This window comes from Manacus candei, unplaced genomic scaffold, assembly GCF_025592945.1.
Source record: "Manacus candei isolate 608988 ecotype Guabito, Panama unplaced genomic scaffold, ASM2559294v1 h1tg000023l, whole genome shotgun sequence".
NCBI lineage: Eukaryota > Metazoa > Chordata > Aves > Passeriformes > Pipridae > Manacus > Manacus candei.
This window is the reverse complement of record NW_026138071.1, coordinates 8,690,411-8,715,433: the sequence shown is the minus strand read 5'-3', so window position 1 is coordinate 8,715,433 and position 25,023 is coordinate 8,690,411. Positions and strand designations below refer to the sequence as shown.

Genomic DNA, 25,023 nt, shown 5'->3' with positions numbered 1-25,023 from the left:
GATCTTTTACAAAATTATTTTCCCTTTCTTTTCACTAAAATTGCTCATGAAAAAGCTACATCTTCCTAATTTTTTAAAATATTACTTAAAGGGTTAAATAAAAAAATCAATTTTTTAAGCAGGTACTGTGTAGTAATCACCTACACTAAACTGAGCAGCATTCTAATCTTTCTGTGCAATAATCAAAGCTGTAGATTTAACAGGAGTGACAGTCTCCTGACAATTGAAATGCAAGAAAAGAATTACATGCTACTCACCTAATTTCTGGGCCAATTATTTATTTTTAAACATTATTAATAGCCCCTAGTTTTGCAGAAAGCCAGCTGTTTCTTCTAAAAACCATGCAGGGAGTATTTGTTACCAACAGCCCTCTTTATACTGACTTACCTTCCTGTCTGTTTCAGCATATCCAACATTTTTGCTTGAAATACAGGATCCACTGCTTCCACACTGACACCCTGATTCAAAAGACAGACAAAAATCATAGTAGTTGTACATAAAGCAATATTATCTTTTGACTTGTTACTTTCCACACAAAAAAATATTTATAACTATCTTTTTAAAAAGGCAACCTGAATATTCCAGTACTACATGACAGAACTCCCTTAAATGCAAAATACAATTTTTAGAAATGTATTTCAATGTGATTCTTAAAATACTGAAAGAAGATTTTGAATTGCTATGTAAGTAATCTCTACAATGAGTAAACATGATTAAATAGGCACAGGAATTTATCTTTTCCCCCTCTGTTTGCTCTGCCAACAGTGGCCTGTTGTTTCTCACAAGTTCAGCTCTACAGGTTTTATTCAAGATTAATATTACATATTGGCTTTATGCAGATTTTTATATTATGGACAGGTATAGAATTAATTCAGGACAAAAGAATTCGAAAATTTAATTGATGTGCAGCTCTGAGTTACAAAGGGATGCCATTGCTTCTTTTAAGAACATTTCATTCTAGTTACACAAAATAAAGCATCATAAACCCCAGTTATGCCCCTGGACTCACCTCTTTAATCTCTTTATAAAACGGATATTCTTACTCAAAATTAAAATACATAATTTTTTCACATCACAAAAATATCATTTAAGAGACATGCCACTAAGATCTGTCAAAGAGAGCAAGTTTGAAGCATATCTAGTTTGAAGTGTATCTATAGCACCATCACAATTAAGCACATGATATGCTTCTAATCAAACATTTTAAATTTTGAATCCTTCCCCTGGCTCACAGTATATGAGTTCTGAAAGTTATCAATTTATAAATCTTATAAGTCATGTACTACCAATATATTTATACTACATAAGAACATAACATCTGCATATATTGATATACCCACTTAAGTACTAGACTTTGCCAAAAAAAAGTTTCTACTAATTTTTTTTCGTTTACTGAAACCCTTAAATCCATTTGACTTGTTTGAACTATAACTCACAGATTATACCTTCAGATTGCATCAGAGGTAAAGCACAAGAAGCTTTCCAAAAATAAATTTACCATAAGGAAAAAAACAAACAAACAAACAAAACTATCAAGGTATAGATGCAAAGAACTCACCGTTCCAGACTGTGGCATTGCAAAAACATCAATCACTCTCACAGTATAATCATCAACAAATTCTCCAAGCATCAGACCCATGACTTCCATAGGGACACCAGCACGACCATGCTTCAACATCTGGAATCAAGACCAAATGACACCATATGTTTAACAGGAGACTCAAGTTTGATTTGAGGTAGTTCTTTCAGCCTTTGTTGATCTATAGTTAATTTGCAACTTGTAGCACACTTGGAAACTGTAATGAACTATAAAATAGTAAAAGCAAAGCCAATAAAGCAGAACTAATTGAAGTAAGTTTCTGAGTGTTCCAATCAGCATTAATTTATTTTTAAAATTAGTCTGACCAGCACCTAGGGAACACACGTCCATAAACTTTGGACAGCTGCCAGGTGCTCTATCTCCAGCACTATACTCAGACACAGTATGCACAGTATGCACAGAACACTTACTTTCAGCAGTGCAAGGGAAGAGATATAAACCTGTTCTGCTGTATCAACTGCAGGAGCATCTGTTGGTGGTCCCTATGAAAAGAATAAATAATTATTTTCTCCACCATTGTTATTCTGCAATTTCGAAACATTTTCTTTTGTTTTCCATATTACAAAACTTACAGAAAAATGCATGTATAATTGTGACTTTGTGGGTTAGATATAGTTGTTACAAACAAAAAAAAAAAGTACACCCAAACCCCAAACACTTCTTTACAGCACCTTTCTTCACTAACATATTTTGTAAAAGGTCACCTCCCTCACCCCAAAGTACACAGTCTAAAGAGCAATCTTATCACAATCAGTCAAATATAAAACTGGCAAGTATTGCACTGGGTACAAACCTGTTACAAGCCATTCAGGCTGAGTCAGATAAGTTTCCATTAGTCAGCCTTGCTGCAATGCAAACCTTCGTCAGCTGTAAAATATGGCCACTTCTCCAATTAACTATGTGTTTCTTACAGTGGTGTGAATGTAAATGCTGCTGGGCTAGCATGATTAACTGGCAGCAACACAAACAGCAATTTCCCTTTGCTTCATCAGCTTTCAGCTAAAGAGGACTTGCAGATAAAGGCTATGGGAGTACTTTGCAGATACACCGGTACAGTGAGAGAAAAAATGGACCTCTGATCCCTAGGTGGAAAAGCTGTGAACAAAATACTTTGCTCTTTGCCTTATGAGTAGTTATTCAAAAATTAGCACAACTGTCCCAGGTGTGAATGATTGGTTGAAACAGGTTCTGTGTACTGCTGAAAATGAAAAACACAGGAGGTAGCAGTTTAAATGTCCCTTTCTCAAGGAGCAAAAGAAATGATGCTGCTGCTCTTATATACAGAATTCCATAACAGTATACCTCATTACAGTCAATTAAGAGCAAGTTCACTAATTTATTATGAAATTGTGTACAACAAATTTCTGCTGAAAAGACACTGGTTACTTCTGCATGAAGTGATGTAAACTTAGAAAGGCAACAAAACAACACTAGGGAGTATGGTAAATAAAAAAGATACTCCAGATTAAGCTAAAAGAGGAAAACTGGTGCTTTTACACAAACATTTTACAGATTTAGAACTTTGATTCCAGAGTTATAAGCAAAATTGGGGGAAAAAAGGAGAAGTTTCAAATAAATTCTAGATATTTCCCTGTAAGAGGAAATTCAGTACAATGTGTATCCACATGACAACAAATAGAAGAAAGCAATCAACGCATGCCATTACCTCCTGAAGATAAAACCAGGTACTTAAGTAATCAAAATATTGCATTTGTACAGTAATTGTCTTTTCTGCATACTTCCATTTTTTCATACACAGACAAATGACATCTAGTCTTCAGAATACAGACAATAAGAAAATTCAGTTTGGGGTTTTTTTCCCTCCCTAACGTCAATGAATACTTTCTCTATTAATTCCAGATCCAACTTTTATATTTTGAATCCAGTCTTTGTATTTTGAAACTTACATACATGCATGGATCCGTGGCAACCGTAACTGCTTCATAATAGCTTCAAACCTTTATTTCCAACTTGGATATTGCTGATCATCACCTCTTGATATGTGCTCTTCCTCACTTCTTACTACTCATTGCTAATTCCTCTGTCACTCTGGCCTTTTCAGCAATCTTCCAGCAGTTTTAACTTTTCACCTTCTATAGTATTCTCACCAAAGGTCTATTTTGCATCAACCCCACCCCTTCATCAAAAGCCTGGTATAGCCCTAGGTCAACAGTGAGATGCTCCAGTGGAGAAGTGCTCCTCTAGCACTCATGCTGAAAAACTCTATGAGCAGTTCCTCAGAACATTTCACAGAACCAGATGCACAGAGCATCTGAATCACTTATACCAAACTTTCTACAATTAAATTGTTTGACTGGTAAAGCTTCAAATGCCCAATCATTTTCTGATGCTGTTCCTATGTTTTTTCCTCCATAAGAATGTCAGATTACTTTTTTAACCATCTCTCTCCTGCTTTAAGTCTATTCTAATGATTCACTTTGAAACGTTCACTTAGAATTTGGAAAGCATGAAGACTCAAGTTTCCACAATCACTGCCAAGAATAAAGCCCAGATAAACTGAGTTTTAATTTTAAAAGTAACTTTCCAGTTCGTTAACAACTTTTTTCATACATAAAGCTCTCCCAATTTTCTACCAGTTCTAGACCAGAGACGGTCTGAAGTGAGAGTAAAAATACAAACTCAGTAACCTTCTGCTTTAGGAAGAACAATAATACCCATGTTGTGATCACCATACACATTCCACATTTGTTCCAGATTTTATTTAACATTTCACTGTAAGCAACTATCCCATTGCACCATTCAGTATTTTTTAAAATAGAGAACAGCATAATAGAAAAAATCCCACAAACTAGCATAAGTAATTTTATGATTTCTGGAAGGCAAATGTTGCTGTTTGATTGAGACCAGCTTCTCAAAAATCAGGAGCTTAAACTGAAGTTTACTCTACAGACTATGGTTCTCAAATAGGTTCTCCTTGATGGAATCTCTAGTGTGTGTTAAGATCACACTGACACCCGTCTTGCAGCTGAGGCATTAATCACGTCTCTGTCCCCTGTACAGATGCCCGTGTCACAACCTGTAAGAGCTTATTCTTCATAACTTTTCTGATTTTAAAATCAGTCAGGAGATTCACCACTTATGGGGAGGAAACAAAGACAAACATTAATACATTTTGTTTCTGTAACATGGCAAATAAATCACCTTTAGTTTAAGTGAAGGTAGGAACTAAAGCAGGGTATAACCCTACTGTATTAATTCCTAATATTTCCTTATGATTTCTATATTCCTTGGAGCTTCCAAAGGCTCATTTATCTTGGTGATGGTCCAGAAGAGGGACTTCATCAATTTCTGTATTCAAAATTTATGTTAGAAGTCCTCTTGCCAGTTGCCAGCACTGATAGTCAACTATTTTCAGCATAGGAAATGTTGCTAATTCATAAAAGAATGCTTCATTGGTGTAAATCAACTTGCTTAGCTTCTGCTAGCTTGTTTTGGGTTTTTTTAAGCCATAGTATTCACTGAGAATGATTTTGCACACTAAATGTGTTTAAATATATATATATATAAACAACCACGTTAGGAGGTATCAACTGCAAACTTCACTGCTCCACTTTAAGCATGTGCCATGAGACAGTAAAAATATTAAAGATCAGCTTTCACTCTTATCATGCAGTTCAACCACTTTACCTGAACTCATAAAAATTAGCTAATGGTGGTATACAGTGCAGGTTTATTAATTCTCAGTCATCTTATAAAAATACAGCACATACTCAGTATGTCCTTGGTCACTGATGTTTCTTTTGTGTGACCTCACTATCTCCTTTCCGTCTGCTCTGTTCTCCTTATAGATTTTAATTACTAGCTAAATTATGGGAAAAGGAAACTCATCATTGCACCACACCAATTATGTGTATTAATTTTCATGTTAATATTCCTTCCTTTGTTTTGAATACAGATTAGAATGAACTGCTCAAAGGAATACTGAAATGATCCATACGTCAAGTTTCGCATTATTTTTCTACCAAAGATAAACTGCCACATAAAATACTATAATTACACATTTGTACTTCTACAGAAAATGATAAAGGCAAAGTTCATCAAATTCTTAACATAAAACCTTTAGAGGTTCAATAACTAAAACCAACAGAATAGATCTTGGGTCTTCCAGGTAGTTTACTTTACTTTAGATGATACCATTTGAAAAAACAGATATTTGGAAACTGGAACCAATTTACTGCCATCTCGGATCACCTTCCTTTCCACAAATGGCTGATAATCTAACATAGCCCTGGAGTGACAGCCCAAGCTTCTGCATGTTAGTTACACAGTATGTGGGAGTTAGCTATGAGTTATATGCTTTGAGACTTCTTTGGTCTGTTTCTGCTAGTCTTTCACAGAAGTTTATTCATTTCTTTCATCAAGAAAAGAGGAAGAAAGACTTTATTAGTTAATCTCTACATGGAGGCAAGTATTTTACACTGACCCTCCACAGCATGTGCTACTACCACTGTTCATAAACTTCACTGCCTGCCAACTTTAACAAAGAAGCACCATCCTTATGAAGCAGAGTACCAAATTAAATTAACTGGTGTCAGGAACCCAAACAAGAAAGCAGCTTTCTGTATAAGCTGGATACAGTAATTATTAAAATTAAAAAACTGCTCTTAGACAATACTGTTATATGCTACTTACTGAAAATGGACGTTTATTCTGAATCAACTATACATGCTGTCAGCCAGTGAAATGAGCTGCCTGATGGCCAGCCATCTCATAAAACCCAACCAAACTCTGGGTTTGTTTTTGTTTAGAATGGCAGAATCCCAAGTTCAATAATAATTGATAAAATTAAGTTAGCACTATTCAAATACGTTTTTACTTTTTTTTTCAGTACAACTTGTAATGGAAAAAGAATCACATGCAAGTTATGAACAGAAAATTAAACTGTAATATAAATTATGCATGATACTGTTTTTGCTTCAAACAGTTAAAGAAATGATCCAATATAAAAAGCAGCCCTTTACTTGGGCAGCCCTTGTTGACTAAGTGTTAAAGGCATTTGCCATTCTAACAGGATAAAAACTAACGCCTTGAAGTGTTATCTACTCAGGCCTTTTAGCAAATTTGTTAACACTTTTAGGTATATTACTTCACCTTTCTCTTAGTGTGAACCGATATCAATTATTTAGCCAATTTTATTATTAAATGTGAACTAAAGTGTCACTTTAGAGCACTGCTCTTTATTTGTACTATTTTACATTTATTCAAATAGGTATAGAAGGTGGACTTGATTAATTACACAAGCAACTGAGAAATAGTCCAGAAATGGATACACTTTCCATTGTTTAAATGGATCTTAAACACTGCTCTGGTGTCATGCTAACAGCACAAAAGATGATTTTGAAATACATCACTGCTGTTTCAAAGAAACTCAGTTTTGCAGGGGCAACTGTAATAAAAAGCCAAAGGCAGCGAACTAAAGTACTGTAGAGCACATCTTAGCTTTAATGCACCAAAAACCATATGACTGTGTAAAATATAAGAACTGCCACAATCTTTACTACTTTTTTCCCAATTTATTTTTGCAATTGGAACAATTTAAACATGAACATAGGACACAAAAGCAAACTATGACTACTATAATGTTTTCTTTCTTTCCCAGTAAGGTAAGAAAGAACCTTTTAATACTTTAATTTTGTGAGTATTAAACAACTAGTGTGAAAAACAAGCTGCATGTAAACTATTTCTACTGCCTCTGCTTCAATGACTAGCTGAGGCAACCTGTTATAGGAGGTGTTAATTGGCAATAGGAGTACAAGTCAGAATCATGTTCCCCATAGTCCTAACCCAGCAAGGCTAGGTCATTAAAGTGGAAATGAATTCTTTCATGCCGACTTAACCCTTTCAATACGTATTTTCAGCTGTTATATCCAAATACAATTGAGAAAGATTAACTAAAAAAAAAAAAACAACAAGAAAAAAAAACCCTTGCATTACTTTTGAATTTAAATAAGCATTCACCCCACACTTTTTCTTCATTTCCCTTCTCTACCTCCTCCAGAACAAGTGTTTCAGGTAAAGATGACATTTTATTATGTAGGTAAGGAGGATAAAGGCAACTGAGGCATTAATGCAAGGACAATCATTGTAAAATAGTAATTTATCACATTAAAGGATGCATGGAAGGATCAGAACACAAAGAAATCTTAAAACTACAATTTTATGGAGGTAAATTCAACTGTGTGTGTATAGTTTGGTATGAGGGAAAAAAACCCATTCCAGAATACTACCTGCAGAGAGGACACAAGCATGAGCATGAGTGCAGAGGTATTAGTGATAATAAGACCTTAGGAGTTCACCAGAGTACCACTGCTCTTCTCTACTTGCCCTTTGTCACTAAGTGGTACAACCTGGTTATATATTGATATAAATTTTAATAGAAGATGTCTTAGATCAGCATAGTGCTTTTTACACATTGCTAAGCCTAAAAATCTAAACAGAATTTGGATTGTGGAATAATTTTTTCCTGTACTGAGACAATACACTTATAGAAATTACCAACTCATGTTCCATCAGTAGAAGCAGCAAAGGGAGTAAACCATACTCCTGGATCTCTGGTTCTAGCAACTTTGCCATGACAAGCACTAGAAGCCACATATTGCATTTTCTGCAGTACAGGAAGTTAACATGATCAGTCATGACAGACAAAAATTACTGAGGTCATAAAAAAATTAAAAATCAGAGAGTTCATAAAAAAAGGAAAAATACATTACTTTGCACTGTGAATCACACACTAATTAGTAGTAATTTGAAATTTTATTGCTATTTTCAAGCTAGTACACACGCAATTTTGAAGTTATATCCACATCAACAGGATTAGACTTTGAAACTAGCATTATGCCTAAACAGTTTGTATGTTTAGGTCCATTTTTATACCAATTATAATCAAGCATACATAACAGACCACAAAATACCATAAGCCTCAACAAACAGCCTAGATTTCTCAAAGGATCACATTGTCTTCTTACACCATATGTCAGATGAAATAAAAATTGTAGTAACATGTTTAGTCTCATAGACTCCAAAATGGAGTAAGGATACTAGGGAAGTACTGTGGCATCAACTGCTACTTTAAATTGAAAACCTCTGAAAAAAACCCCACCTTAACAGGCCAGATAAAAACTGCATCAGTATGTTTTACAAATTTCTGTCTCCTAAAAAAAGTTTATCCAGGTTCACATTTACAACAGAACTCCATAAACAGCAATATAGATGGACTTGAAATATGTAACATTTCCAATCTCCCTGTATCTTCAAAAACCAAAATTACAGAACACAGAACTTTGTATAGCTTTGAGCAGTTGGTTTAACGGGTTGGGATCATAAGTTTGCCAACACCTCTTTGGTGCAGAGCCAAGACATTACTGCTTAGCTTTTCTGCTTGTTTGCAGTTTTAGCTTCTGTGGGGTTTTGAGGTTTTCTTTGGGGGGGGTGTGTGTGTGGGTGGTGGTTTTTGGGCTGTTTTTTGGTTGTGGGGTTTTTTTGTTGTTGTTGTTGGGAGTTTTTTTGTGGTGTTTTTGTTTGTTTTTATTATTTGATTGCTTTTAATTAAGCAGAACTTCAAACATAAATAGTTTCCAGTTTACTGGGACACTAGAAGAACCTGGCCAGAATTTCAGTTAACAGAAGGAAGTAATGAAAGTTTAGTTTATGTTTCTATCCTATCCATCTATTAGTAGTCTCTACTGCACTACTAATAGTTTAATGGAAGAGGTATAGTAATTCACCAGTGTGAGCATATGCAGGATTTCCCACGTGCTCATAGAATGTAACGTGTTTCGCTCATCTAATTGCCCAAAATTGTCAAAATTTTAAAAGGTCTTCTACAAAAAAGCCAGTACTTCTGTTTTACAGCACTACCTTTTGAAAATATTGTCAAAGACAGAGGCTTAGAACTTACTAAGAAAAAAATATTTACCAGATTTGGCATCAAATGATGCTAATTGAAGTTATTTTGAGGTCTGTTAAGTTTAATTTCACTACAATGTACTTTACAGACATTCTATTTAGTCTAATTTTTATTAGAAATAAATATTTATTACCCAATATTAACATGCATTCACGATATAAAATTATTTACATATATCACCTTGATGCAATTTGCAGTAGTCAGACTTTCTGCAATTTTCCCAACACAACTGGTGCAAGAAATGGCCACTTAAGTGTGATCTTTCCAGGTTCAGTGTTTCCTCTGTCTTTACCCCATATAAGCTACAAATTCATTGAGACACATATCACAGCAAGGGAAGGTATGCTGCATCACTGCAGTTAATATCCCTTATTATCAAGTACAAGCACAATTTGGACTAGATGACCTTTAAAGGTCCCTTCCAACCCAAACCATTCTGTGATTGTACGACAACGTTATGATTAGCAAAAAGCCATAAGATCAGGGACACAAAAAATCCTCAGTAACACTGTACCATCCTTTTGAAAAGAACTATTATTTTTCACAACCTCAGTCTACTGGAAATAAAAAGAAAATCCAGAGCTCAGTTTCACTCCAGAACAAAACCAGGACTAACCTGTTATCTATTCCTATCAGCATTACAGAAGGTAGTGGGATTTAGAACCGAGCCTCAATGCACATGACGAGTCAGCATTTGTAGATTTTTGTCTACCTCCAGAAGTGTCTAACACAGATTTTTAATTACCTTATTCTAGACACAGTTCTGTCAAGAAGGCAAGTACCCATCAGCAGGTGTTACCTGAGATCACCCTGAAGTACACTTTGAGCAGCAAAGCAGTTTACTCAATATGTAGAAAAATGCACTGGGTTCTATACGCCTACAGGTTCTCTGTTGTGAAGAGCTGGTCCTGTGGATATGAGCAGGTGAGCTGGAGATTCAGTAGCAATATGTAGGAAGGTTGGTTGCAGCACTTGAAAAACAACCAACCAACCCTGCCCAAAACCACACCACTATTAACACAAGAACACTTCAAACTTCCAGGGAAAGCCTAAAGATGACTCTTCTACATGGCAGGAAGCAAACAGAAGCCCTTGTTCAAAGGTGCTGGATAGTAGTATTGAAACTTAGCATGGGATTTCAGAAAGAAGATACAACTTCTAAGAGAAAGAAATTAAATCAATCACTGTAAGGCAGCTAACAGAAAGGAATATTACAAATGAATAGGTGTAATGCAAAAGGCACAAGGATGTCTCTTCTTGTTTAGTCTTTTTTTCCTCATGTTCTTTCTCATTATGGCTACACTCATTTCCTTGTCCAAGCTCCTTTGCCTCTTCTGGGGAAAGTCAGTTGAACTACACTGGCAATTAAATCGAGGAGAGAGAGAAGCTAATTGCCTAATTATTAGAAATATGGAAGTTGAAGATCTGAGGGCAAGAGGAGGCAGCTAAAAATGGTATCTAGAGTAAAACAGTAGATCAGAGGAAACTGATAATGCTCAGATGCAACCCACTAGCTTTTTTAGTTTTATGTTTGTTTGTGATTAAAATGTGAGGTGTGAACGTAGTGCAGCCATCTTACTGGAAGACAGCCTTTATAACACAAAATACACACAGAGCTTAAGTACAATGATATGACTGCTCCTAAACCAGTTCTATCATATTTCTATCTCCCTCTCCCATGAGCCCTTTAGGATATAGATCACGTTACAATGAATCAACTCTGCTCAAAGGTAGGCAAAATATACTCTGCCTTTAGCAGTCCCCAACAACTTTCAAATAAGCCTAACTCGACCCATGGAGTTATTGCCTCCAGTGTAAGCAGACCCTGTAAACAGGTCACCCCTGTACCCTAAATTTCCTATGAAGCTTTCACTGCACAGCCCTTCACTAAAACACTAATCAATGCAGTAAAATACTCATCCCAGACTATGAAAGAAAAACAGTATATTTACTATATCTAAGGTGGTTATTATCTCCTTAAAACAAAATCATATATTTTGGATATATAAACTGATGCTAAGACTTTCTACAGAAGATAAGGTAGGCAATTGATTAAGTCTTCTTAACTTCTTATGGAAGTTGATGTTGGATGTTTTTAATGGATGAAAAATGTTAGTCACTGAGAACATTTTTTTATTCTTTAAATGGGTTGATAGCTCCCAGGGAAAAAAAAGTAGAACTGGAATAAACTGCCTAAATTGTACGCCATCTCACCTACTGGGAGTTACATTGGAATTCCAGAAATAGTAACATCCTTCATACTTGAGAACTTCGCTGGAAAATGTCTCAGAAGCAATGGCACAGAAATGATGCACAATTTTAAGAGCTCTAATTCAGATTTATTACCCTGGCAGAGTAGTGTCAAAAGGCGTACCTGAAGCATCAAATACATGTGAGAAGCAGACAATAGTGCATCACTACAATTCAAACCACACAAAGTATATACACCCAAGAGACACAGAAAGGAGAAAGTAGTAGAGGTGCAAGAGATACGGAGATACAAGAACACTCTACAGCTTTTCAAGGAAAAAAGCACTTCATTAAAGACAACACATTTGCATCTTTCAAATTAACATGCAACCTGTTTCAAGAATCAGTAAACCAAAACAGTCTTCAATAAGATGTATGCTTTTTTTCCTGGTTGAGTTTTTGGTGTGGATTTTTTTTGGAGAGGAGGGATGGAGGTGTCTGGGTTTGTTTTGGGTTTGAGTTTTTTTATTGTTGGTGGGTTTTTTGTTTACATACGGAAGATGTAAGATGCAAGAACAAGTCATGTACTTCAAGAGACATATCAGCTTAACGAAGTAATCCAAGGAAACTTGCATGTAATTCTTAATTGGGAATGATCTACACTGAGCCTGACCCTTCCTCTGCCTGCCAGAGCACCAACTCCTATGCAGAAGTCCTGCAGAAGAGTGCACTATGTTCTTCTTTAATAACCATCCTGCCTAGATCAGCAGATCAAACAGAACTTTAGATTAGCAGCAGGTCTCTCAAGTTCCTGTGGTGCCACAGATTTACTAAACAGGATAAGCATGTTCTAAAAAACTCATGATCATACAAGGGGAAAAAGGTTCCACAGCATCAAACAGTGCAATGCTTGAAACCTCATAATCAAAGTGACAGTTTTCAAGTGCCATTTACAATGCCCTAATCTGGAAACATCCCAGCTAACCCATCTGATCAACTATTTCACAGATGGAAGCACTTGATGGCTAATTGGCAAGTCCATGATTCAAATAAAATAGCTATCTGCACTTCTATTTTCTATATTCCAACTCAAGGTGTAAACACTCCTTACAAGATACAGGTCAGTTCTCTGTCTCCCCCTCCCTTCCCATTTGGACTTTTTCCCTTCCCCTCTGTCATCAAATATGTTAATTCAAAAATACAGAACGAGTTTTATTTTTCATTTATTGTACTAGAACAGTTGTCTCCATGAGCAGAACAGTGTAAATAAATATTTTCAAAAATCCATCAAGTAATGAAAAATTACTTCAACAGCATTTTTAAGAAGTGTCATTGTTTCACTGCTTCCTATCACATCTGGATTCAACATGTGCTAGCACGGACAAGAACTTGTATTGCTTGGACTATTGTTCTGAAAGTGTTGGGGAGAGAAAGCTCGGCTAAAAATGCACTTAATTTGCTCACACCCTTTAACAATACTCAGTAGGATTGCCTAATAGAGGCATATGTGGAACTGATTTCAGTAGCAAACAATAGTTCAGCATACAAAATGAAGAGGAGTGTTGCTCCAAATTCCTGCCTGCTACATAAGTAGAATGCTTTTACGTACCCCACAAAGCCTGTTAATTTGTCTGCAGCAAATGTACAATGCAAAGTAAAGTACTAAATCACTAGTGAAATTCTGTGGTAGGCAGTACTCCAGGGGGAAGAACAGGGAGAGATGGAAATGAATCAGGAAAAGAAGATAACTAGAAAAACCCTCAACATGATAAAGGGAAGGAGAAGAAAGAGAGACGACCATACAAGCAAAGAAAAACAAGGGCATTGCCAAAATCTTAATTTCCATTAACTATAGGGAGGGAAGTGAAAGTAATAAGCATTTTCTTTGGGACAGCACAACACTTTCAATCTTTTACAGTTCCCCTACATCTTTTTGAAAAAGCTTCCATGATTGGTTCATCTTATGCATTTACCACAAGAGCAGAAATTCAAGACAATAAGAGGTTATTTCCCAGGTGTACAACACCAGTCATGTAAGACAAACAATTTCTGCATGAGAAAGTGTTCCAAAGAAGGTCATATTTTTGGCATCAAGTTCAAAACTAAATACAGGTACCTTCCCATAAAAAGAACACATAGTTAATGACCAAGTGCACTGTCAGAAAATAGTACGAATGGCTTATGTAATGCCAAAAGCTATAAGGTTCTCTTCCCCCTTCCTCTCTTGTCCACCTGCTGCCCCACAGACAGTCCTTTGTCCATCTATGACTAAAAGAGAAGACACGGCTCAAGATTTCTAAGCCACAAATCACTGGAGGGAAAGCTTATTGTTGAAATATCACTTGAAGATTACTTCCTTAAAGATTTGTTTATCAACCATATGATGACAGGCTTAGGGTAGATGCAACTTAGAACTGACCACCTCTGGATAAGTGAAGACCAATCAGCCACTCAGTAGCATCCTGAAGGAGCAAGTAGTAAGAAAAGAGAAACACAAGTGCAGTGAAAGTAGTTCTAGAGTAGAATACAGTACACAAAAAAATTTGAATAGAATATTGCAAAAACACTAATTCAAAGAGCGTTTGGGACAGTATATTTGAGTTTGGAAACGAAGAAAAAAACCAAAAAACCCTGAACAATATAATAATCAGAAGAGGTACTTTTACCAAGGTGAAAGAGTTGAGAAAGTACTGCTGAAGAAGCTAAAGCAAGTCAATGAGAAAGAATGCCTTGGCAGAGATGAAAAAAGAACTGTGCTGACCAAGCATCTGCTGTTACTTTAACATCAGTTACAGAGAAATCAAACGGACTGACAGCATACCTTATGTGATGCAGTCCTCTTGCTAAGCAGACCCCTAGCTACAAGCAAAAAATAATGCCCAAATTATGTGATAAAACTACTTTGAAAATGCCTCTTCTTCTACCAGACTATACACACAGAGGATTCTTATGCCAGCAAGAATGACTCACTCAGATGTTTTTACTATGTTCAACCTTTAAAGCAAGAGCTCAGAACAACTGTGACACAGCAATAAGAAAAACAAAAAGCTTTGTACACTCGTTTAAAACACTTTAGTGAAAACAAATAGTAATAACTGTTTACTTTCTAGCACTACAAAGTTTATTCAAGAAGTATCCGCCTTCTCTCTTCTAATTCAAAGACACCTGGTTCTCTCTGGACTCTCTCTCAATCTCAATTACTAATCAATTGATACTCAGAACAGAAGTGACCTTTGAAGGTCCATTGAAACACAGTACTTTAAGGAGATAAAAATATTTTTTTTAAAAAGCTTTCCTACTGATTCAATAAACCAAAAGACTATAAAAGTAGTCAAGACATCCAGTGCAAGTAGCAACTTGTATAAAGAGCAATTCAGTTTTCTGCCTTTTTTTTTTTAATCCAACACATACTCATCAACTCATTTAAGAGCAGCTTTGCAGGCCAAAGCTACCGGAGGAGTTCAAAGCTTCTTCTGGATGTTATATTCTATTGTCTGCCACAATTTTCTAGCAAACTTTAAGTTAAAGATGAAAAATTCAGAAAACAGCAGAGAGTTAACTGTAAATTTGAAAAACAGCTTTGATATGCGTCAAGTTCAGAGAGGACTAAGAAGTGAAAGCTTGAGAGATTAGACTGCACAGATGTTAAAAAAATGAAGAGTCATGAAGCAGGCTGGCAGCTCAGAGGAACAAGAGAAATAACTGTTTAAGAAAATTAAACTAAAAATAACTGAGGGCGGCTTGAAGATTCACTAAGAGAGCGTGAATAGAATTTTAGCTATAAAAAGGAAAAAAAATTATGCACCAAAAGTTACAGTTTATTTGGCAAAACACCTAGAGTTTGTAAATCAGCTTAGAATATTTCACCAAATGCTTCAGTATTAAACCCTCTTTGTAGTTATACTGGACACAAAGGCTCTACACACAAAGAAGCTCTGGGTTTAGCAATTTCAGTCATCCCAGAAGCAACCTGGCACACACATCCTGAAGTCCAAGACACACAGAACTGATTTCTCCAGAAGAACAAGAGTCTGAATTCTTGATTTAAAACAGAGCCCTGGAGGCAGATGAGAAAGGCAGAGAAAGGCCAGCTACTGCAGCCAGCCAAGACCTCAAAGAAAATAACACTGGAGCCCGTTCCTTAGGGAAATAACTCTTCCTACAAACCTCAAACAAAGAAGTTCCTAATTATTTTTTTCCCCTGTATCCACAGTGATCAGCACAATGGAATAAGATCAGCTTGGTTTTATTTTTGAAGACTGCTGGCCATGCCACTTGACCAAGGCAAAAAGCACTAGGACTTGCTGCAGTGGCAGGAGAAGCCATACAATGTGAATAGGTCTCTCACTGAAACAGGACAGCTGGCAGGGAAGCCTTTTTGCTGTGAGTAATGTTACAGCAGTGAGGACAAAAGTCAACAAGAGAAGACACAATAAAACACACATATAGGTGGCTACAAGTACCTACAAGTGATAAATTCAGCTCAAATTACCTCTGGAAATTTACGTATACTTCAGTATCTTATAATGCCCCAGCACAAAGTGACCCAAGGACTGAAATATATCATTTATGAAGGAGCAGTGGATACGTTCTGCCATTTAGAACACTCTTCATGTTCTGAAATTCCGTATTATTGCAAATTGATTTTTTAAAAATTTTTATGTGTTTCCAACGCTTTTCAATTGAAACTTTAAAATGTTCAGACACCAAATGAAAGGTTTATAAATGTTATGTAAACTCAGTGCCAAAACAAGAATTCATACTGACAAAAAAAAAATATGTCAGGCTATAACAATGATTTGCATACACATAAACAGTTCCTAGAGTCAAAGATCATTACTATGAACTGGTTTTTTTTTTGATGCTTCTTTTAAATATAAGAAAAGAAATATTCCAGATTGATTAATATTAAAGATTGACAAGCTGTATACTCACCTGTCCGAGCCCAGGCATACCTCCTCCCAGCCGCAGAAGTCTATCCATATTTCTAGAAAAACAGAAACAAAGGAAAAATGTTCCCAAGCTCTGAAATGTTTACTAAATTGCTATCTATATAATTCACCTTCAGTCACTGACTATGTCAAAAATATTGGTGGTAATTACAACACAACATCAGACTTCCTGTTAATTAACACCACATATTAATTCAAGAAGCTGTCTTCCATGCTAATTAACAGACTTTGTTTTATTGCTTTGGTTTTGGGTTATCCCCAGTTCTGAGGACAAGCACTCTTGTCAAACTTCTGAAAACTTTCCTATCATTCAATTAATTGGGGGATTTTTGTTGGTTATGATCAGCACCTACAGCCAAAAAGTTCCTAAAACTTTATTCCTAAAATTTCCTAAAACAAATTTACTTCAATTTGTTCAAAAATCATGAATAAAAATGTTAAAGTAAGGATTTTAGCATCCTCATTAGTAAGTTCTGTGCTAATTAACTTACAGCTTGTCAGTTATCATCAAACTACATGTGAAAGACACTAAGCAGATTATGGATCTCTGAATTAGCATCAAAAGCTTTTTTTAATGAACTCATTATACTAAAAGAAATACTGTAAAGTAAACATTTAATGTGTATATAGTTAGAAGACTAGTGACAGTACAGTCACTTAATACATTTCCAGTGTTGCATGTGCCATTGCTTTAGCACAAGATTATTCCAATCAATGCAACTTGTTACTTAAAAAAAAGAAAACGCAGTTTTTGTGTCTTGCAAGTTTCAAAGGAGTGATCTCCAGGAATAAGAACTGTTAAGGTCCCCCAGCTAAAAATATTACAGTGATGTTTCTTTCTCTGCAGTTTTTTCACTTTCTATTGTTGAAACGACAACAACTATTTCATTGTGGATACCTAAGTACAGGTTCTGTCCCAGTTTTCACAGAACTTTATCCTGCTTTCTTGTCTTTTTCAACTTCCTAGCTTTATACAACAAAACTCAGAGATGAAAAAAAAAACAAACCCCAAATATTACTTTTTAAACAGCTGTCTTCAGCAAATCAAGCCATTTCCAAGGCGTATAGAAATTAGAAAATGTTACTGGTTTATTTTATTCGTGAAATAGAAGATACAAAATAAAGCATCAGAAACTATGATCTTAATTGGACAAGATTTAATACAACACAACAAAGCCTGTTTAGGTGATAAGAGGAAGTATGATTTCTGAAATACACTCATCCTCCAAATGGATGTTACATTACAAATAAGAGGATTATATATATGATTTCAGACTATATTAGCAATACTAATTCAACAGCCCTCTTTTAAAAAGTAATTATGCAAAAGAACTTGAAAAATAAATTTGCTTTGTGTATTAAAAATAAAAGTCTTCATGTTAAAGGTGAATATAATCTCATTATTTCTTCTGAAATTTGCTAATATTTTTACTGGCTAAAGACTAATAGGCTTTATTTCAGTATAAGTTTAAAACAAATAATCTAAGCTTCTAAGCACACAAAGAAGCAGCATTTTAATTCCTACTTTAATAATTTCATAACAATATCAAAGATACATGGATCAATAATACTTGATCTATTTGCTAATTTCACTTTCCCAGTCCAATGCATTACCAAGCTATTAGTTTAATTTGATCCACTCCCTTAATTTTGTAGGTACATGTGAACCCAACAACTGCAGCCTCAACTAACAGTAAGTGCTTTCTTAAAGCTCCATTGGCACTGTATGAATTAAAAAGGAGTTTATTAAAGGGTCAATGGTTATCCTTCTCTTTTTCACAGTCATTGAAACCAAGCTTCTTTATTAGAGGCAAAAGCTGCACACAGTGCATATACTTTTCTATCCTGAACTACAATAAATTCCAAATCAAGTTGTAGGATTTCCTGGGAAAGGTTAAATTGCTGTTTAAAGCTATTATGTAAGCATATGTTAAATGGCTTCAATGAAACAGTCACAATGTTACCATAAATTAACGCCAACTACATTTCATTTTACCCTGTGTGGTAGATACTCCTCCATTGAAACACACAATGATTCATCTTCTGTGACACTAATGAGGGCTGAAGAGTAACTGAGAAGTAAATTTAAACTACTAAAATTATTATTTTAATCCATCATGGTTGTAAGAAACTCTTGGTCTCTACAACTGATAACCATAAAACTGGGCGTTCCTACAACTACACAACTTCCAAAAACTGATGAGGTGTATTACCTATGTACATTCAAGAAATGATATTGAATAATAAATCTTTTAATGCAAGTGAAAAGCAATAGTTAGTACTAACTAGTTATTATTTTATTTACACAGTTTATTCCAGTTTCTAACTCAATAGAATAGTACATCATTTATAGAAGCATATTTTGCCATATTAAAGTTGGATTAGACTAATGCGTTAAACAAGCTGATTATTTATCAGCAAAACCTTACCAAAAAATCTCATTGCTTTATACAATTGGAGAGATGCAACATTTCCCACCTAACTATCACTGACTAATCACTGAACTGAGATATTCAGATTTTTAAGACAGCGGCACAAACAGAAAGTCTCCAAAAAGCAGTTCTAGATGCACTGCAAATTGTTTCACTAGCTCCATGAGTTGACTCTGGTTAGAGTTGTGGCAACCACTACTTTACTTGCCTATTTGTAATTGAATATGTTTTAGTAGGTTATAGCATATTTGGACCTAAACATATTTGTTTACTCTGTATAAATATCTGAAGAATTTAGGTTAGCGAACCAAATCAAAACTACTGTTAATTTTTGTCAATCCACTGTATCTAAATATTATTTCAGCCAGAAGATCCATTTATGAAACAATGTTTTTGTAAACCTTAAAACAGTTTAAGCAAAATTTTTAGACCTTAATTAAGATAACTTTAGCCTTTACAAATAAAGCAAATATGCATTTCTAACCTGGTGCTTAGCAGGAGTGATCACAGATCAAATGTGGCAGCAGCTCCCACTTTTTGACTGTAAAGATGACACCAGTAAGTCTCTTTCCTACACAAGGAAGTAGAAAGAAGGGGAGAAAACCGGTAAAATTCAGAAACCGTAGCCCACGTAAAAAGAAATGTTACATGGATGACCCCCAAAAGGACAAAGCATCATTGAAGAATAGCCCAAAGAATGTTTGTGGGGTTTTCTTTTTCCTTTTACCATATAATCCCTTGAAGTGGTATATGCCACATCTTGCTCAAGTATCCATAACACTGAAAGTTCCAAGACTCTCAAAATGACATGTAAGAGTATTATAATAATCCATTTATGCAATTTAAAGCTAATCAATTGTTTAAAATGGTGTTAGAAAGTGAAACCATGGTCCTTTTTCACTATTTAGAAGACCTTGTCCAGCTAAGATGACCTAAGCACCAAGGTTAAGAGCAGTCTGCAGGTACAGATAGTTTTGTTTATTTCTGCAGGAGCAGTTTGTGTGACTGGAAAAGTCACACCTAAAGAGTTCTTTAGGTTTGCCTGAATTCAGGTTGAGAAAGGCTGCTTCACACTCAATTTAGGAATTAAAATTCATGTTATCCTCCTCTCAGAGAACACTGCCCACTAATTGCATCCACTCAATCATTTGTAGAGCAGTGTTTTAAAACAGATCTGTGAAATGATCTGTGGCCATGATTTGATAGACATTTTTTTCAATGTCAGTGTTAACATAAGGAGCAGTGGGGAAGCTGCTGCTGCTTACCAACTTGATGCTGCTTTCTCAGTACTGCCAGGACAGCCATTTGTGCAGCCTTGCAGTAAAACTGATAGGCTAACAAAAATGTTGGTTTTAACCCTGTTCACTTCTCTGAGACGATTCACACTGCATCCCAGAAACAGTTGTCTTGGTGTAACAGAAAAAGAGGTCTTGGAAGAGCTGATTGCTTCTAACACTAATCCAGACACCAGAAGACATTTATGTCAAATCATTCTTTAAGCTAAAGCTGCCCAAAGACTATGTGGGTTTGGGGGTTGGTTTTGAGGTTTTTGTTTGGGTGGGGTTTTCTGTTTTGCTTTGTTTATTAGTAATTGAGGTAATTTAACAGAGACCCTTTTGAACCTTATCTCAAAGTAGTACAAGAGCAAAGAAAGATGTGTTCACCTTCCTGGAAAGTTAGAGGAGAAAGAACAAATCAGAGTTTCTCAGTGCTGACAGGTTGGGGTGGAATTCCACTAACAATTCAAATGAAAAGTTACTATACTTCTACAGCTTTGCAGAAGGAAATGATCCTTTGCAGAAGGAGAGATCACATGAGCCAGGACTACAACAGCCAGCAGAACAGGCTACAGCAGAACTGCATCCAGTTCTTCAATTGGGCTTCAGCTATAACCCAATTCACTTTTAAGAGGCTGGCCACCCAGACGACTTGCTTTCCCTTCCCCACTTACTACAAGGGTATTAAAGAAACAGATCTCTGTGAGCTTGGTATGTTCCCCCGAGAAGCACACAACATGGTCACCTATACCTGAGAAATTTTCCTCTCCCTCCTACAAAGTGCAAAAAGCTAGTTTTGATTATGCAACTTACCTATTGGTTTTTTCCCTACATTTGCACACACATACACACACATATAAATAAAAGACAGAAAAGTAAACAAACAGTTTACAGTAAATCTCACCTCCTTTCCTTCCAAAGTCAGCAAAGGTATTTTGATAATGTTTCCTTCAATCTGCAAGGAAGAGTTAACAGTCTCTGTTTAAAGTAAGGCTTTAAGGAAGTGAGTAAACGTATCAAATAGTTCCATATCAGGAAAATGCAAAAGGGCAGTTATAATTATAACAAACTTGCATTTTGGTGCAACCATGATTTGGATGATGTACACTCATCACTGAGATTATTATGTTAACTAGTGGCTTTAAAAAATTAATTAAGTAGCTTCTCTGCTTATGAATGTCTATGATTGAAACACTTTCACTAAAAAATCTTGATCATAGGATAGTATTTAAAAAATCCATGCTTCCATTGTTGTAGTTTTAAACTGTCCTGGCCTCAAAAGGGAAAAGTCTGTGGATATTAATGCAGTGAAAGTATACACAGAGTATCTCAAAACTGACCTGAAAACAGAAATTTTAAAACCCATGCCTAATATTTGCTCATAATACTACTGCTAGGTAACTGTAAAAACTGGAAAGAGCTGCCCATTTGGAGAACTCTGGTTCATCAGTCAGTTGTTCGTTGGTACTTTCAAGTTACTTAAATGGTGACTCTTAATAATGAAAACATTTTTCCTTAGGTAACATAGGGATGAAGTTATATCAAAGAATTATGCACAAATGTATATACACATGTAGGTATAAACCAACAGCTACTGTGTTTATACTTGGCATGTTTCAGCATGTATTTTGAAATCAACTTGAAACATGATCTTAAATTACGGTATCTCTTTGCATGAGATACATGAGTTTCACACTACAGTGCACTATTTTTATCTAGCATTAACACTCCATGATGTGATCCCTCAATGAAAGACAGTTCTCCTGGGTTGGCAAGTTTTGAGTTAGTAAAAAAACAACTATCAAAATCAGCTTCGACATACACAGAAAAGAAAACACTGGCTACTAAACTGCCATATTAGTGGAGAGAGTATCAGGCTTGACTCAGGTGACAGCAATTTACTTCACAATTTGTACACTGAGGGACTTGATGCAAATCATTTCATCTTCGAAAACTCAGTTTCTCCACCTGAGACTACATAATAATCTTTGTACAAGCACTTCCAGGTCTCCCGTTGAGAAGTTATACATAGCAGATGATCAACAGTTTTATTAACAGCAACTATAAAAGTGGTTTAAGGTTTTTGCTGCAACTGTAACCATTTCAGCTTCACTAGGGATGATAAACAGCTACAAGGGCAAATCAGTTGAGAAATTACATATTGCAGAAAAACATCATTTTGCCAAGAAAAGAACAGGTAAAGTCATCAAACCAGAACAGATACTTCACATATGAAAAGGCAGAGAGGGGGCGGGGCTAGTCTATCTTCCTATACATTCTGTATGAAAAGAGAAAAAAACAATATTGATGTTACCACCAACTGTCAGTCACCTGTTCATTAAAGCTAAAGATTAATTTCATGAATGAATGTAGTCTCAGTAGTGCAAGTCCAGAATTACACAACTATTTTGCTTCTATAATGTGTTCAGTTCTTTAAATCCAGATCCTATTTCAAGATCACATAGACCTGAATCTCAATAGACACGAACTGGACTAGAAGGTCTGCAGGTTCTGGACTCTGCTTTCTGACTTCTAGAAGTACAGCAAACGTAATTCTACTACGTTCATTGCTGAGCTGGAGTTACTGAAGTAACACAGACTGAAACAAACTACTCTAAAGCTACTAAAGCATATTCACACCAAACTTACAGGTAAGCAAAGATTCATTAACAAGTTGCATCACCACAGAAACCCACAAAATTAATCTTAATTTTATGCTACATATAAAGTAACAACTTCTCTGAAATCTGCAGAAAGGCAAGTAAACACACAACTATTGTGGAACCATCCCATCACCAACTCCAACAAATACTCATCATACCAGTTCTCTATTATTCAAGGTATTCCCAATACCTGTCCTTTCCTACATCATTCTCTTCCATCATCCTAGATATTACAAGACAGTTGTAGATACTATTAGTATATACCCCCATAATGCTTGTCAGGAGTGAATCACTTCCAAGAAAGCTTACAAACTAATTTATATGTTGGTGTTATTTAATGCTAATTTTAAAGCGTTCCCTAGTTTATAATTTTCTAAACCATAGATATCAAATTAATATCACTGACATGGCATGTTTTAACAGGTGATTTTCCATTAAGCTACAGGCTAAACTCAGTTGCTCAAAGTCACAAAAAGTGATTCAGAAGCAATTCATATGCAAACCAGTTCCTGAATTTCTTCAAACACAGATATTTTTCTGTGTTTCATTAAGGTCACAAACAGAGGCAGATAGTACACCTCAGACTCACAGGCTGAAAGCTTTAAGATGAATACAAACCTGTCAGAATTTTCGGTTTGCCTAGTGCCATTTCAGCTACATACAGCTTTCAAATACATTTACATAAAACTTCTCTCTAAAAAGTAAATCTCAAGCCCTGTGGTCTTCTGTTTTTCCACAGCACACCTAAAACAAGTGCAACTGCAAGAGATGACACCAGCATATACGCAGATTTGCCCAACTGTTTACAAGTATCCACCTATATTACATAAAGTTGTTCCAAATCCGATACTTAAGTCGGCTGCATCCTAGAAACAGCGCTGTTAAATTTTGTTTATCGCTCCTTTTCTACTTAATTCTGCTTCTTTCTCCTTCGCGTATCCCAGCCAGCGCTTTGCCCCAACTTCCCCTCCCTCTCCGGCTCCAGCTGCAACACTGCCGGGGATCGCAGCACTGCTTCTTTCCGGGAGCAGCAGCGCTGCCGCCCGTGAGGCGTCTGTGTCGGGGCCCAGAGCGCACAGCAACCCCGCTCTCGGCGCTGCCGAACCACGACAGGCCGGGGCGGAGGCGGCCCGGCCGCGGGGCCCGTGCGGCGCCGAGGCCCGGCCGAGACCAGCAGCGGGGCCCCCCTGCGCCGCTCCCCGGCCCCTCCCGCCGCCTTCCCCCGCCGTTCGCAGCCGCCCTGGGGCCGCCGCTGCCCCGAAGCGCCCGGACCTCTCCGGGGCGCAGCCCGCACCAACACGAGCGGGCCCCGCCGACCCCCCGAGCCGGTGCCACCCGCCAGACCCGCCCCGTCTCGCTCCCTCAGCACAGCCCGCGTCCCCGCCCGGCGCCCGGGCCGCCCCCCCTCGGGCCGCGGGCTCCCCGAACACCGCAGAGCGGGGGCGGCCGCCCCGGCGGGCCGGGCCCTCACCTGGGCCGGAGCCGCCCGGGCCGCGGTGAATCAGCCGGATCTCATTCAAACCGAGCCCTTCCCGGTTCACAGGGCACCCGGCGGCGGCTTCCGGCCCCGCGGCCCGCGGGGAGGAGCTTCCGAGAGCGGAGACCTCGGAGAGGCGCGGGCGGAACCGAAGCGGCCAAAACTGCTGTGCTGGGAATGCTGTGGGGTCACTTCGTCCACAGCTCAGGGTCACGCTGCAGCCGAATGTCACTAGTGCTCAAACAACGAGACAGTAGGGTGGCAGAAGAACCAACGAATGTGTCATCGAGTAAATAAAAGGATGGGAACAGTGCGTGTACTGTCTCAAAAACAGTGTTACAGAAAATAGGAGGATTTAGAGAAGGGCAATGAGAGTGGCCATATGCATAAAACTAGCAGAAGCAGAAATGGGAAAGAGTGAGAGGTTTTGCCACACTAAGACAATTGGGAGATAGTCTGGCAAAAGCATGCTGATGAATGATGCAAATTTCTCTGATGCAAACAG

The 25,023-nt window shown here is 37.0% G+C and overlaps 1 protein-coding gene across 2 annotated transcripts in view; it reads right to left on the bottom strand.

The window, feature by feature from the left end:
* Positions 1 to 24,641, bottom strand: part of PSMD14 (proteasome 26S subunit, non-ATPase 14) — a 46,578-nt gene extending 21,937 nt beyond the window's left edge. Inside the window, exons 1-7 of one of the 2 annotated variants that reach the window (XM_051787677.1) lie at positions 24,513 to 24,641; positions 21,283 to 21,333; positions 19,586 to 19,672; positions 16,653 to 16,704; positions 2,011 to 2,082; positions 1,559 to 1,678; positions 388 to 458 (exon numbers count right to left, since the gene is read on the bottom strand). In XM_051787677.1, the coding sequence (XP_051643637.1) occupies positions 388 to 458; positions 1,559 to 1,678; positions 2,011 to 2,082; positions 16,653 to 16,700 (311 nt within the window). In that variant the 5' untranslated portion in view covers positions 16,701 to 16,704; positions 19,586 to 19,672; positions 21,283 to 21,333; positions 24,513 to 24,641. Of the gene's footprint in view, positions 1 to 387; positions 459 to 1,558; positions 1,679 to 2,010; positions 2,083 to 16,652; positions 16,705 to 19,585; positions 19,673 to 21,282; positions 21,334 to 23,659; positions 23,684 to 24,512 lie in introns of those variants that run through there. The other variant, XM_051787678.1, reaches the window with a different exon arrangement.
* Positions 24,642 to 25,023: the final 382 nt, after the last annotated feature.